At 50.9% G+C, this 16091-nt stretch overlaps 1 protein-coding gene across 1 annotated transcript; it reads left to right on the top strand.

The window, feature by feature from the left end:
- Positions 1 to 7871: 7871 nt before the first annotated feature.
- Positions 7872 to 15155, top strand: SLC3A2 (solute carrier family 3 member 2). Its single transcript, XM_043970858.1, has 10 exons — positions 7872 to 8024; positions 8160 to 8630; positions 9124 to 9297; positions 9647 to 9741; positions 11682 to 11750; positions 11840 to 11898; positions 12047 to 12230; positions 14126 to 14269; positions 14416 to 14496; positions 14644 to 15155. The coding sequence occupies exons 2-10, from the start codon at positions 8192 to 8194 to the stop codon at positions 15010 to 15012; spliced, it is 1614 nt and encodes a 537-aa protein (XP_043826793.1). The 5' UTR covers positions 7872 to 8024; positions 8160 to 8191; the 3' UTR covers positions 15013 to 15155.
- The last annotated feature ends 936 nt before the right edge of the window (positions 15156 to 16091 follow it).

Here is a 16091-nt window from a genome sequence, read left to right as displayed (position 1 = left end):
CTTGACACTTAATAGCTGTGTGACCCTGGGCAAGTCACTTAACCCTCACTGCCCTGTAAAAAAAAGAAAATAAAATTACTACTGTACTCCCTTCTCTGAAAGCCCACCAGCATCCCTTTCTATATTGTCTTTTGAAATATATTTTAAAAAAAGAAGAAAGAAAGAAAAGGGGCAGCTAGGTGGTGCAGTGGATAGAGCACCAGCCCTGGAGTCAGGAGTACCTGAGTTCAAATCCGGCCTCAGACACTTAACACTTACCAGCTGTGTGACCCTGGGCAAGTCACTTAACCCTAATTGCCTCACCAAAAAAAAAAAAGAAAGAAAGAAAAGAAATATATTTAAGAATTTTGCCAGGAATCGAAGTCTAGGTTAGTGGCCTCTGGTTTGGCAGAAGACATTTTCAGTTTTGGAAAATGAAGACATCATCTTCATTCCTTTGGCAAATCTCCATCCCTGCCTGTCAAATCTACCTTTCCAGATCTGTCTTCTTTCTGAAATTAAACACCAAAAAAAGAGCATTACCTTGCACACAGTTTCTGTAGGAAACTGTCCATCTCCATTTGGCATGCGTGCTTTTTTTTAGGCACATATAATAAATTTCACACAGTACTTCCAAAAGTGTCCTGCTTGTCTGAACTTCCTTCTGTTCTCCTCTGTGTGTTTTCTTGTTGTTATCAATTTTTAGTTTTTTGTTTTGTTTTTGTTTGTGGTTTTTGTTTGTTTTGTTTTGGGGTGAGGCAATTGGGGTTTAGTGACTTGCCCAAGGTCACACAGCTAGTTAAGTCTCAAGTGTCTGAGGCCGGATTTGAACTCAGGTCCTCCTGAATCCAGGGCCCGGTGCTCTATCCACTGCACCACCTAGCTGCCCCTCTTCTGTGTGTTTTCTTTTTTCTTTTTTCTTGTATTTTTTTTTTTCCTGGGGCAATGGGGGTTAAGTGACTTGCCCAGAGTCACACAGCTAGTGTCAAGTGTCTGAGGCTGGATTTGAACTCAGGTCCTCCTGAATCCAGGGTTGGTGCTCTATCTACTGTGCCACCCAGCTGCCCCCTGTGTGTTTTCAAACACGTCTCAATGGCCCTCTTTTTCAGGGTGTCATCATTGCTAACACTGCCCTTCCTGGACCCCCGCCCCAATTAAAACCCCCAAAGTGGGGGGAGCCTTTGGAACCAATATGCTTTCACTGCCCTGTGCTGGAGCGCAGAGTTCAGCAGTGGCTGTGTCCACTTGTGCAGCTCACCTTGTGTACCATGAGGCTGTCCCTCCATCAAGTAGCAGGGAATGAATGGGTTTTATGGCTGGCGCTCTGGAAGCTTGGGGGTCATTGTACTAATCTGAGTTCTGATGGCCTTCAAAGGTGCTTTTTTTCCATTGTTGCTGCCCTAGTATAACTTGTTCTCCTGGTTCTGCTCAATTACCTCTGCGCTGCTGTCAGTTCAGGGTTCTAGGGTTCTCTGAGGTCTTTCCAGGAATTTCTGACAGCACAATGCTATTTTATTGTGTTTGTAAAGGGGACAGATAGGCCAGGTCATAGGGCACCTCTGAGGGTCACTCCTAAGAGAGGTTTGGGGAAGTAATGTGATGTTTAATGGAATTCTGTGCACCTCCCAGGAAGCGTGCACGCAACCTGTGTCTGCAAGAAGCCTTTTTGGACTGGTGGAACTGAACTACGGACACCTTTCAAAGGCCTTCATCACCTTCCACCTGATTTCCTCTCTGGACTGTAAGGAGAGAGTCCAGACTTTCTTTCCTCTGAGATCAAGGCCTCTGGCCTAGCCAAACAATAAGGGAGCAGCTACTGATCCCTTTAAGGTTTACCTATTACAAATGGAACAGAAGTTGCTTGAGGTCCTCCTAATAGCTCTGGGGGGAAGAGGGGGACATTTAAAAATGGAATTGCCTTGTTTAATTCAAGGCAGCAGAGGCCAGGTAGAGAAGAAGGCAGCAAATGGCTGGCATCCTACAGGCATTCACACCCTAGCTGTGTTTCATACCTCTGAGGATCCTCAGGGGAGATCCCTTCTGTATTCCCCCAGGGCAGCAGTCCTAAACTTTCACTTAACCCAGACAGGAAATCCAAGGGTATGAGTGTGTGGTGTGAATGTATTGCGAACAGGTGTGTTGCATATGTGGTCTGGGTGAAACTTGTCCTTCTTCTTTTTGGATTCTGCTTTTGTAAAAGTAGTTGAATCTCTGTGAGTGAGTAATCCTTGCAGGGACAGGCCAATTTAGAAAGGAGATTGAGATTCTTGGGCAATGGTGGAACTGGAGCCCTTTGATCAGTCAAGGGTCGCCTGAGGGAATCAGTGGAACCTTAGGCTGAGAAGAGCCCAAGGCAATGTATTGAGAAGAAAAAAGAGGAGGAGTTGCTGAGACAGCCATCTTGCTTGTATGTGGGCCCAGGGAGTGAGCAGCTGGTTGGGGGCTGAGGATGCCCTGGCGCCTCATCTCTCAGTTTGGTAGTTCTCTCCCACTCTGGAAATTAACCCCCTGTTTGCTTTGGACTCACAAAGGACATATGCTTTCCGTCGCAGAAGCAATTACTCTGAAAGATGGTGGATAGAGCACTGGTCCTGGAGTCAGGAATACCTGAGTTCAAATCCGGCCTCAGACACTTAACACTTACTAGCTGTGTGACCCTGGGCAAGTCACTTAACCCCAATTGCCTCACTAAAAAAAAAAGTGTAAAAAAAAAGAGAGATGTTTTTCTTGGGGGGGAGTGGCAAACCCTTTACACACACCTACAAAATAAATACAAAGTACTTTCAGGAGGGGCTGAATACCAGCAAGCAAGGAGAATCAGGAAGGATGTCAGGTAGAAAGTAGCACCTGAGCTGAGAGCAGGCCAGGTGTGGGCCCAGCCAGTGCAAAGCATAGAGGTGGGGGTGGGGTGGGGACAGCAAGGCCAACAATTGGGATGTGACGGAGCATAAAGTCCATGAGAGGTGGATTTGACATGCAGGGATGGTGATTGTCTGTGCCATGGAATCTACCTAAGCAGGGCGAGAGATGTTCAGATGTGTCCTGGAGGCCCTTTATTTTGGTAGTTTGGGGAGGGGACAGGAGAGCCCAGAGGACTCATTAGGAGAGTATTGCAAGAGAGAGATAACAAGAACCTGAGTCAGAGTAATGACTGGATGCCTGTGCAGGGCTGGATGGGAAAGGCTTTTTCAGGGTTAATGACTGATTGGAAGTGTTGGGAGGTGAAGAATCAAGGAGAACTCAGAACTGGGGTGACGGGAATGATGACGGGCCTGTGAAGGGATGCTTGTCTCAGAAATAAGGAAGTTAGGAGGAGGGGGAGCTTTTGGGGGAGAATAGTGAATTCTCTTTTCGGCATGTTGAGTGTGAGCCATTTATGGGACATCCGGCTGGAGAGGGACAGCAGACATTGGCAAAGCAGGACCAAAGCTCTGGAGAGAGAGGGTTAGATATATAGATCTGGGAGTTATCTATGCAGACTGGAGCGATGAATACATGTTGCAGCCACTGGGAATGAATGTATTAGAAGAGGAGAGGCCCAGGACAGATCTCAGGGCCTGGACTACAAGTATGAGGGCTGTCATGGATATAAAGTTGTCAGCAGCTTTGTTGGAGATCCTCGAGTTCAACCCTCTCATTTTATAATAGAGAAAGAAACCGAAGGCCAGAGAAGCCCAGGATCACATAGTCAGTGTCTAAGGCAGGAGTAGAACCCAGGTTATTTACTATGTCCCACTGACATATATAAAGATCCATCAATGGAAACAGAACAAGATTTCAGGTATTAGGAGGAAAACTAGGTGAGAGCAGTGTCCTCAAAGCCAAAGGGAAGGTGGATGGGAAACATTGTCACAGGCCCAGAAGGATGAGGAGTGTGGAAGCACCCAGCTCCTTGATGTAGTATTGGGGGGCTTGTTGTCTTCTAATTGGATAGCACTCGTTCCCTTTGGTCCCAGAGGTTTGGTACTGCCAGGAACAGTGGGTAGAATTTGGAAAGAAGACAATTTAGGACTGACGTCAGGAAAAAAACTAAAACAAATGACTTCCTAATAGAGCAGCAGCTCACAGATGTTTTTATCTCCCAGCCTAGCTTTTTTTGGGGGTGAGGAATCCTGGCAACTCTGCAGGAGACTCAAGAATACCCACTTCCCCTTCCATTTGAGCAGAATCAAGCTCTGGTGGGTTTTGAGGTTCGTGTGTCCATGCAATAGACCAGTAGTGTTTATTTTGTAACTCTTATCCTCATGGGAACCACAGAGTCAGAACTCTCCATCAGTGCAAAATGGGCTGTCTCCTCATCCTAGGGCTGGGTGGTCCTCACTCAGTCTCAACTCTGTGACTAACTCACTTCTTGGCAAGCATTCGCTTATGTGTCTGTAAGCCTGACTCCCTGCTAGTCAGAGTAATACCTGCCCATTCCCATTGCTGCCTTTTTCTTTTTTCTTTTTTTGGTGAGGCAATGGGGGTTAAGTGACTTGCCCAGGGTCACACAGCTAGTAAGTGTCAAGTGTCTGAGGCCAGATTTGAACTCAGGTCCTCCTGACTCCATGGCCAGTGCTCTAACCACTGCGCCACCTAGCCGCCCCTGCTGCCTTCTTCAAGAAGCTAAAAGATGCCTCCTTCCATGAAGAAGTGATCTAAGTACCTTTCCCGTGGGCTTCTCAGTTCCTGTTCTGTAACACTGAAGAAAAAACCGTAACCTGTTAGGCGCATGGCAGCTCCAAATAGTTTTTATTCCTTATTATTGTGTGCTTGAGAGAAATGCCCAAAGTAGCAGCACCCACTTGAGGGTAACCAAGAGGTCTTAAAGCTGTCAGTGGGTTAGGCTTAAGCACGTGAAGACTTCCCTAGGTCAAGCAGGCAGACGACAATAGCTTGTTTCAACAACCATGAAGGTGGCTGAAGGAGGTGCTATGGAGCTGCTTAGAGCTTGTTCAGATGTACGGGACAGTGAGGTCCTCCACTGAGGTCATCCTGGGCCATCCACCACTGTTTGGCCTGATTTGTGTGTTGCTGCTGGGCTTTGATGCTTGGGAGAGTGGGGCCGATGGCTTTGTGCACCTCTGCCTCACTTCCATCCAGCTAACGAGTTACAATATCACCCAGTGATGTCACTGGTCCTCTTTGAAAAAGAACGAACAACAGTTCCCTTGGATATACTGGCTTTTTAGGGGTCTAGAGCTTCTTTCAAGTCTGGGCCCCCAGCAGCAATCTTTTTTTTTTTAATTTAGTGAGACAATTGGGGTTAAGTGACTTGCCCAGGGTCACACAGCTAGTAAGTGTTAAGTGTCTGAGGCCGGATTTGAACTCAGGTCCTCCTGAATCCAGGGCCGGTGCTCTATCCACTGTGACACCTAGCTGCCCCCCCCCCCCCCCCCCCCGCAGCAATCTTAACTAGATTAGAAGGCTTCTTGTTCTGGATTTGGTTACCATCTTGATCCATTGGGGGTGGGAGGTTGACTGATACACCTTCCTAAGAGAATGAGAAGGGGGAAAGGTCTGGAAAGGACTTTAGAATGTCATTTATTTCTCCATATTTTCCAGGGACCTAACAAGGAGGTCTTCCAGCTGTTCCTGCCTTATTCTAGTTAGGTATAGCCAAGTTACGTGCCTTTACTAGAGGGCAAACTCCATGGGGGCAGGGACTGTGTCTTCACATTTCCCCCAGTTTTGTCACTAGCAAGGCAGTGATCATCAGCCTTCAAGGCCCAGGCTGGCAGCCTTTATCTCGGGCTCACAGACCAGTGTTGATGTTTTATCAGCATTGAGGCAATGTGTTGGAAATAGATCCCCTGGCATTACTCTGCTTCTACGCTGGGCATGCTTGGGTCTCTAGCACTGGTGTGAGGTGGGCACCGAGGTTTGGGGAGGCCTGGGAGTACCTCCTTCTGTGGAGAGGAGCATGGGCTGAGATTGGCCTTCATCCCATCCCATCCCATCCCATCCCATCCCATCCCATCCCATCCCATCCCATCCCATCCCATCCCATCCCATCCCATCCCATCCCATCCCATCCCATCCCATCCCATCCCATCCCTTCCCATCCTTTCCCCTCAGGTTGGCCTTCAGGCTCCCTCTCCTGGAGTCCTTCCTCCTCTCTGCCCTTACTCTTTCATGCTTGACTTTTGGCCTCTTCCTAGTAAACAACTGTGCTGGCACTGTGCCTCAGAAGGGAGGGAGAGAGGGTGTAGGGGAGATGAAGCTTGGTCAGCTGTTTCCTAAGAACTGGGCCATCTGGCAGTACAAAGAGTTCTCAAGGTACTCGGCGTCTTCCACCCGCTCTCCTGCGCTCAGCCTGTGGCCCCAGGTGCCTCTTCGTTTCCCCTCACCCTGGGAGGGAGTCTCTGTAGCCCCTTCCTCTCTCCAGCTTCCTGCCTTTACAAAAGAGTGTCAGAGGAGGGGGGGCCGGCAATCTGGCTGCTTTTTCAGGCCAAGCCCTGACAGGGGTGGCAGCTGGGTAGTTTCCAGACATTTGGCAGACTCACATTCAAGTCAACAAACCAAAACAAAATAAAAAACCTCCCCAAAACAAAACCCCAACCTTGAGAAGTTCCCAGGCCCTGGGCCCAGTTGCTTCCCTCTGGCCGGCTCTAGGAAAGAGATTGGTTGTCCCTGATTATGGGGGATGGGGTGTTTGTTCCCACCCTGGTCTTGGGAAGCAGATTCATCCTAAGATCAATTTCATCATGTGCCTTCAGTTTGAGAAGCTCACGATGCCCCCACTGGGCACCTCGCCCCCATCAGCCTGGCCTCCACAGCATCCCTGTCGCTCCTCACCACACGGTACCACTGGAAAAGAGCCCCAGCTCTGGAGTCTGCTGAGGTTGCTGCTCATTACCTGGGCTCCCTTCTGCAACTGCTTGTTCAGCATCCATTAGCCTCCGTTTTCTTTGCAAAATGAGGACGCCTGGTGTTCTTTGGAGCTCTGTGCCCAGACTCCTCTTCTCTTGGTGCCTGCCTCCAGTCTCCATGCTGCTGCTCACTCAGCTGCCCAGATAGCCTCGTGTAGGCCTCTTTTTGATCCTGCTCCTCTTCCCTGCTCCAAAACTTGAAGGATGAAATACATTCCTAACCTGTCAGCCCTCAGGGGCCCAGCTTGGCAGTCTTTCCAGTCACAAAAAGTTTGGGAATCTCACTCTGCCTTGTATCAAGGCTCAAGTGGCACCTTTGCCAGGAAGCCTGCCCTGATCGCTCTGATCAGTCCTGGACCAGACAGTGAACTCCATGAAGAGGGCAGGGATTATGATTTACTTAGCCTGGGTTTCTTCCCCAAGGCCTGGCTGGGGCCTCCTCCCCAGCAAGCACTGAATAAATAAATGCTGGTTCCATGAACTGAGAGAATGAGACAATGGTGGCTGAGGGGAGTGGGAATCAGCTTCCTCAGAGCCAGGAAGACCTGGGGTCAAGGTCTACCTCTGTGACCCTAGTCAAATGCCTTCACTACTGAGTACCCTGGGCAGATCTCCAGGATTAGACATTCCTGAGAGGATGCCTTCCTGCATGGGTGTGGGGAGTTCCCTCTTCAGGAGTTTCCCATCCTAATGAAATTCCAGGTCCCAGGAATGAATGGATGGATGGATGGATGAGTTCTTGAGGGTTCACAAATGCCTTTTTCTCAGCATTTTTTGGAGCAGAGTCTGGGGCCAATCACTGTTCTCAGCTATGTCCCAGCGATCACAGGGTTCCAGATCGTCTAGTCTCCAATCCGGGCATTTTCCAGCGGCTGTCACATAGTAGGCGCCTAATTATTGCTTGCAGATTGATTAATGACCGAGAATGAAACCCTGCGGGAGGTTAAGGGACTTGTCTGTGGTCACAGGGACTGCACTGCTCTAGCCAGCCAGCTGGGGAGGGGTGGCGCGGGGGAGGTGGCGGTCCGGGGCGCAGGCCGGGCCTGGGGCCTGCTGCTCCGGATCCCGGGGGCGTGCCGGCTCCTCCCTAAGAAGGCTGGACGAGGCGGGCTGGGGGCGGAGCTCCCAGCCTGGGTCCGGGCTCCTTCCCGAAGCACGCTCAGAAGCGCGCCGGGCTCCTGAGAAGCGTCTAAGGTGAGTGTGCGTTCTGGGTGCGCGGGGCCCCCGGGGTGGGGCGGAGCGGAGCGGACGATCTCCGGCCCCCCGGGCCCTTCCCCCGCAGCCTCGGACGCCCAGCTCAGAGGCTCTCCTGCCCTTTCTTTCCCGCAGGCGAAACCGAAGCCCTCGCGGTCCACAGCGCCATGAGCCAAGACGCGGAGGTGGACATGAAGGAGGTGGAGCTCAACGAGCTGGAGCCCGAGAAGCAGCCCATGAATGCGGCCGCCCCGCCGCCCGCCGCCCCGGGGGGAGAGAAGAACGGCGTGGTCAAGGTCAAGGTGGCCGACGACGAGGCCGACGCCGCGGCCGCGGCCGCAGCCAAGTTCACGGGCCTGTCCAAGGAGGAGCTGCTCAAGGTGGCCGGGAGCCCCGCCTGGGTGCGCACCCGCTGGGCCCTGCTGCTGCTCTTCTGGCTGGGCTGGCTGGGCATGCTGGCCGGCGCCGTGGTCATCATCGTGCAGGCGCCCCGCTGCCGCGAGCTGCCCGTCCAGCGCTGGTGGCACCAGGGGGCCCTGTACCGCATCAGTGCCCTGAAGGCCTTCCAGGGCTCGGCCGCCGTCGACGCCGCCGGGAGTCTGGCGGGTGAGCTGGGGGGTGGGGGTCGGGGGGGGGTGCGTGGGTGCGCCCATAACTATTCAGTGGCCTCCAGCCCCGTGGCCCACTCCCTCAGATCCCATCTGGCTCCCGACCACACCCGCTTGCTGGGGTCTCCACCTTCCCCCTCCCCTCTTCCCCCCCCAGCCCCCAATTCTGGGTTATTTGGGGCTACGTCAGCCTTCCACCGGGAGGTGGGGGTCCCGAGGAAGGCCTAGGTCGGCTCAAAGGCTTTGCTGACTCAGCATTTCTTCCATTTCCCTCCTTTCCCCTCCCCGGCGAGTTGGAAGCTTGTGTAAGACTGCAGACTCCTTACGTCAGCTCTTTCTGACTGGCCTTGTGATTTGAGAGGAGCCCTGCCCCCACTCTTTCCGGAAGTGTGAGGAGGAGGGGGAAAGAGACCGAGAGGCATGGAAAGAAAATGAGAATGAATATAGGGGAGCCCCCTATACGATCTAAAGTATCCTTCCTCTCCATGTAGGGGTGCAGGCACATCTTGATCACCTGAGCAACATCAAGGTGAAGGCGCTGGTATTGGGGCCCATCCACAAGAACCTTAAAGATGACCTTGCTGGGACAAGCCTGGTGCAGATCGACCCCACTGTTGGCTCCTTGGAAGAGTTCACCCAGTTCTTGGAAGCAGCCAAGAAAAAGAGTGGGTGACCCTGAATTGAAGGAAGGAGAAGGGGAATGGGCGACTCTGGGGCTAAGGAAACCTCCCTCTCTCCCAAGGGAAGAAGCAGCCACTTTATGCTTAGGCGTCTGTAGGGCTAGAGAAAAGGAGGGGGGGGGGGGCGGGAAGGCCTGGGGTGGAATTTGAATCCGGCTCTGCAGCTGAATCAGTTAGGGGGCTGCAGACTGGATGGGCCCCCGAGGAAGGGGAGACCCTTTGGCTGAGGAGCACTTTCAGTTCTGAATAGTTGGGGGTGAGGGTAGAAGCTGCAGTGAAGTTTTTTCCTGGCACCCACTCCTGATTGGCCCCCTGTCCTTGTCCATCTCCCCAGACATCCAGATTATCCTAGATCTCACGCCCAACTACCGAAGTCAGAACAGCTGGTTTCTGCCCGAACAACAGGAAGAAGTGAACGAGAAGATGAAGGTGAGGGTTCTGGGGGGAGGAAGGACTCCCAGGGGGTTATGGGTAGGTAGGTGGTAGAGGAGAGCTGTGAGGCCTGTTTCTAGCCTGCCCTTGGGGAGGACATACTTGAGAGAGATAAGGAAGGAGGAGGGTTCCTGGCTTTTTCTTGGTACAAACCTTTATCATCGGTTTTATCTGCTGAGTGTGGAGTTTGAGAGTAAGGGATTTCTTGGGTATTCTTTAGACAATTCTTTGCATTCGTTTGAGGGTCCCTTCCCCACCAGGCATTGGTTTCATCTCACCCTAAACCCCAAGTTTGGAGTGAACAGAAAGATTTCACCGAAGGGGCCCATGGAAGGGATTTGGAATCGACCACTGTAGTTGGAAAAGAATGGCCAAGGAACAATGGAAGTGCAATGAGGCTGTTTTTATGGTTGCCCACTGCTTCTTCCTAAGGTGCACACAGGCCTGGGCCTGTCTGATCCCAGTGTTCTGGTCTGAGCTGTTGGCTTTGTCTTGGGCTGGAGTTCCGGCTTCCACTCCCTCCCCAAATATGCAGTGATGTGCTGGGGGTGGGGAGGACTGGACCGGGTCTTTTCTGGTCTTGAAGGAGAGCTTGCCAGCCTTGGGTCTGTTTCTCTAGATACATAAAGATGGCTGGAGCCCACTGGGAATTTTTACATGATTGTTAAAAGTCAGTTTGTGTAACTGAAGGGAAATTTGGGCCCCGAGTGAGAAAAATGTGCCTCTTTATTACAGAAATGGGGAGACCATGGATGTAAAACGCATAGTTTCCTTCTGTGATTTTTGAGCCCCCACACCCCCCAAACTATCCCTTGTGCCTTGTGAGAAAGCTTTGTAAAATCTGCCAAACAGGCACCCCACTGTGTCAGGGTCGAGGGAGCTTATATATAGAATATTGCTGGTCAGACCTTGATGTGGTTGTTGGTTTTGCTACTTTTTCTTCTCTTGAATCTTAAAACGAGGAGGCAGTGTGACATAGGAGGAAGCAAGTTAAGTCTGGGAACCAGGAAGGCCTGGGGTTCAAATTTTGCTTCTGTCATAATGACTATGTGAGACTGAGCAAGTCCCATCTCTGGTGCTCTAGACCTCCTTAAACTTTTTCCACTCGAGACCCCTTATCCTTGGAGAAATGTTTACACAACCCCAGATATATAAAATAGGTATCCATACCCTTTTACTGTTGCCAGATTTTTCACGACCCCCACATTCAGTTCCCCACAGTTTAACAACTTAGAATCTAGACCAGTGGAGTCAGACTCAGGTAGAAATTGGGTATGTATTGATTTTAAAAACCACTTGTCAGCATTATCTATGTTGGATCCTAATTTCATTTATTCCTTGAACATTTTCCAGTTATATTTTGATCCAGTTTGGGCTGAGGGTCTGAGTTTTGATGCCTCAGCTCTAGACAAGTCTCTAAGAATGGAAGGGACTGGCCTGCATTGGCGAAGGGAGTTTTCTCTCCCAGAAATGCTTGGCTTGAGGCCTTGTTGTCCTTATCCTTAGTCTTTTTTTTTTTTTTTTTTTTTTTGCCGGGCAGTGGGGGTTAAGTGACTTGCCCAGGTTCACACAACTAGTAAGTGTCAAGTGTCTGAGGCCGGATTTGAACTCAGGTACTCCTGAATCCAGGGCTGGTGCTTTATCCACTGCGCCACCTAGCTGCCCCCCTTATCCTTAGTCTTAAGGCATGACCCCCTGGGTAGGGATATTAGGAAATGAAAGCCATACTAAAACAAGACCTCCCAAGTCAGCTTAGTTTCCAGTTGGTGAGAATGATACTGGGTCAGCCCATCCTCTTGCCTATTTATGTTCCTAAGGGGTCTGCAGATGAGCTGTCCCCTGCTCCAAGTCAGTGGGGGTGTGGCTAGCCTGACCCTCTACCCTGTATTGCATTTCTTTCACCTTGGTGTGCCATCTTTCCTTCCCCTGCCTCACAGGAAGCCCTGAACTTTTGGCTGAAGGCCGGTGTGAATGGGATTCAGGTCCATGATGTCCAGAACCTGACAGTAAGTTCCTCTCTTGGTCTCCTGGAGTTGGGGGAGGGATGCCCTCCATTCCCGGCCTGACATGACTGACCTCCCTGCTCTCCCCCCAGGATGCTGCTTTTGTCCTGGTGGAGTGGAAAAATCTCACTCACAGCATCAGTGAGGACAGGTGGGTACTACAGATGCTCAGGTTGGTTGGCCCCGTGGGGCAGCAGCCTCAGCTCCCCACGGGCTCCTCCCCCCTCCAGTTAATGTTCTTAACTTGCCTTCATCTTGCTTTCTTTGCCCTCTGCCCTCTCTCCACCCCCACCCCTCAGGGTCCTGATTGCAGGCACAGAAGCCTCAGACCTCCATGATATCATGAGCCTGCTGAATGATACTGACCTTCTGAGCAGCTCTTATCTGGAAGACTTCTCCAGCAGAAGCTCCTCAGGGAAAGAGCTCCAGGATTTGGTCACCAGCTACCTGAGCGCTGCTGGGAACCACTGGTGCAGCTGGACAGTGAGTCAGGAGCCTTTGGGAGGGAGGGAGCTTTGGGGGGGTGGGCCCAAGGCCTGCTTCAGGCACCACTCCTGTCAAAGGAGGAGTCCCCAGGATCCCTTAGGTTCCACATCTCTTCCCATGAAGAGATTCGGCTGGCTCCTTAGCTTAGAGCTGGAGTGTGGAGGGAGATCTTGGAAAGCCAGAACTTAGCCCATTAGTCATATAAGGAAACTGAGGCCCCACTGGGGCTTAGTGAATTGCCCTGGATCACAGCTGTTAAATCCCTGGCATTTGAACCCAGGTCTTGGTTCTGCCAACTGTTCCACACTGGCTGCCTCCTTTAATAGGCAGGGGGGAACCCCTGAATGGGGGCTTGAAAGGAAGATAGAAGCATCTATAGGAGATGGGGAGGAAGGAAACAAAGTGTGCCAGGCACTTTGCTAAGGGCTTTTTTAAAAATTAAAGTATTTTATTATTTTCCAGTTACATGTAGAGATAGTTTTCAGCATTTGTTTATATAAGATTTCCAATTTCAAATTTTTCTCCCTCCTCCCTTCCCCTAGACAGCAGGCAATCTGATATAGGTTTTTTTTTAATTTATATATATATATATATATATACACACACACATATACATACATACATACATACACATACACATACATATACATAACAACATTAAACATTTCTGCATCAGTCATGCTATGAGAAGAATCAGAGCAATAAAGAAAAACCTCAAAATAGAAAAACAGCAGCACCAAAAACAAAAGAAATAGTATGGTTCAATCAGCATCTGTATTCCACAGTTCCTTTTTTTTCTTTTCTGGATTTGGAGAGCCCTTTCCATCATGAGTCCCCTGGAACTTTCTTGCACCATTGTATTGGTGAGAAGAATCCAGTTGATCAATGCATAATGTTGATGATACTGTGTATAATGTTGTTCTGGTTCTGCTCATCTCACTCATCATCAGTTCATTCAAGTCCTTTCAGGTTTCTTTGAACTCCTCCTGCTCATCGTTTCTTACAGCACAGTAGTATTCCATTACATTCATATACCACAACTTGTTCAGCCATTCCCCATCTGATGGGCAACCCCTCAATTTCCAATTCCTTGCCACCACAAAAAGAGCAGCTATAAATATTTTTGAACATGTGGGTTCTTTTCCCTTTTCTATGATCTCCTTGGGAAAAAGACCCAAAAGTGGTATTGCCGGGTCAAAGGGTATTCACTTATAGCCTGCTAAGGGCTTTTTTTTTTTAATAATTATTTTATTTTTTTATTTTTATTTTTGGGGCAATGAGGGTTAAGTGACTTGCCCAGGGTCACATAGCTAGTAAGTGTCAAGTGTCTGAGGCCAGATTTGAACTCAGGTCCTCCTGAATCCAGGGCCAGTGCTTTATTCACTACACCACCTAGCTGCCCCCTGCTAAGGGCTTTCTTTTTTTTTCTTCTTCTTTTTTTTTTTTAGTGAGGCAATTGGGGTTAAGTGACTTGTCCAGGGTCACACAGCCAATAAGTGTCAAGTGTCTGAGGCCAGATTTGAACTCAGGTACTCCTGATTCCAGGGCTGGTGCTCCATCCACTGTACCACCTAGCTGCCCTGCTAAGGGCTTTCTAATGTTCTCATTTGGGCCTAACAACAATTCTGGGAGGTAGTTACTATTATTATTACCAAGTTACAGATGGAAAAACTGAGGCAGACAGATGTTCAATGACTTGCTCAGGGTCACATAGGCTAGAGAAAGTGTCTGAGACCAGATCTGAACTCAGGTCTTCCTGAACACTGTGGCATATGGTGCCCCCCCTTCCCTGTACTTGCTGGATAGGGAGATGTAGGGGAGAGGGGAAGGTCTGGCCTCCAGGAGAGTCATTGAATACTGACCCCGGTAAATCTTGTTTTTGTTGCCCACAGTATTCTCAGGTTGGCCACTTGACCTCCTATGTGCCTACCCATCTTCTCCATCTCTATCACCTGTTGCTGTTCACACTTCCTGGGACACCTATTTTTAGTTATGGGGATGAAATTGGCTTGCAGACGGTCACCCTCCCTGGACAGGTAAGGACATCAGAGACCCTGGGGAGGGATTCTGGTGGGGAGAGGATGCCTTCTAACAGACTTAGGGTGGCTGCAGCCCTGCTCTGAGGCCAGGTCCAGAGCTCACTGCTTCTCTGACCTCCAGATTTTCTCTCTCCCACTTTCAGCCGGCCGAAGCCCCTGTCATGCTTTGGGATGAAAAAACCCTTGGACCTTCTGTGTCCTTAAACCCCAATGTAACTGTCAAGGTAAGCTTTGGGTCAGTGCTGGGTGGGGGGAGGAGGGCTGGCTTGGGGTGGGGAGGATGGGTGGGGGTGGGCAGAGCCTAGAGAAAGAGTGTGTGTCTGTGTGTGTGTCTGTCTCACACTTGGCTCCATCTTTGCTCACCCTGTTAGGGTCAGAAGGATGACGCCCAATCCCTCATGTCTCTGTTCCGCAAACTGAGTGACAGCCGAGGGAAGGAGCGGTCCTTGCTGCATGGAGACTTTGTGGTTCTGCCCACCAATGATGACCTCTTTGCCTATGTGCGCTACTGGGACCAGAATGAGCGCTTCCTTGTGGTGCTCAATCTGGGTCCCACGGCCCATGAGGCCGAGCTGAAGATGCCGCCTGTGTCCAGCGGCCAGAAGCTGGAGCTACCTGAGAAGGCGGCCCTGATGCTCAGCACCCAGAGGGGCTCCCAGGATGGGGGCCTGCTGCCCCTGCACAAGCTGCATGTGGCCTCTGGAGAGGGGCTGCTACTCAAGTTCCCCTATGTGGCCTAAGCTGCCCTTGGGCCCCCTCTCCCCTTGGGTCTTTGTATTTGTGTGGGGGGGTTGGCAGGGCTGGGGGGGCGGGGGTTTTTTTACTGTTGAAGATGCCCTGTGATGAAGCCTTTAGCTGTATATTAAAACAATAGTGATGAGCATTTCCTGTGGAGTGTCTCTTTTCTTCCAGGGGGTCCTAAGCCACCCACCTCATTCGTTGTCTGCCTCCTTGGGGATTTCTGGAATGTCCAGCACCCTGGGGTGTGCCCATCTCCCCACTGGGGACCCACTTCTGAACACTAGGAGGCAAAAGCCCTCCCCTCCTTTTCCTGTCCTGTGGCTTCTTAGAGTCTGGGGTGGGTGGCAGTGACACAGGAGGCAGCCAGCTTGTGGAGTGGATGGGGGGCTCTCTGAGTCCCTTTGGGATCTGTGCCCAGAGCTCACTCCGAAGCCCAACTTGGGAGCCCCTCCTCCTTGGGGTTTTCTTTGTGGTGGCTTTGCTTCCTGACTTGCTGCTTTTTGGAGGGAGTGGGGAAGGGAGGAGCCCTGGAGACAGGCTCAAGTGGCCTCCCTATGGAATCTGGTGCCTCCAAGCTAAAAGCTGTCCCATGGGCCTCTGACAGGATGGCTGAGGAGGGGTCTGCCCTGATCTGCCTAGGCCTGGAATTCATTCCTTTGAGGTACATAACCTTGAGCCAGGAGTAAGGCACTGACTTGACGAGCACCTTGCCCGTTTGGGAGGTGTGGAGTGAGTCAGCATAGGGAAGAACTTGGGACTTTTGAGATGCCTCCTGGCCAAGTGTCTAGTTCTGACATCTGAAGGTCTCCAGGACCTGCCCCAGCCACCAGCCCCTGAGTCAGGATCTGGGTTCAAGGCCAACTCCTTATACTGCCTCAGGTTCTCTTCCTCTGTAGAGTGAAGGGGATGGCTTAGCAACTTCTGGTCCTGGATCCGAGATCCCATGATAATCCCTTTCCTCAGGGCTGTCAGGCTCTCCCTCACCCCCAATGCACTCTGTTCTCTCTCAGGCCCCTCTTCCAGGGTTTCCATTTTTTACTTGAACTTATGACCCAAATAAACTTGGAAGCATTCCTTC

The sequence above is a fragment of the Dromiciops gliroides genome, chromosome 6 (assembly GCF_019393635.1).
Source record: "Dromiciops gliroides isolate mDroGli1 chromosome 6, mDroGli1.pri, whole genome shotgun sequence".
Lineage (NCBI taxonomy): Eukaryota > Metazoa > Chordata > Mammalia > Microbiotheria > Microbiotheriidae > Dromiciops > Dromiciops gliroides.
The sequence above is the reverse complement of the archived record's forward strand: the minus strand, read 5'-3'. Positions and strand labels throughout refer to the sequence as shown.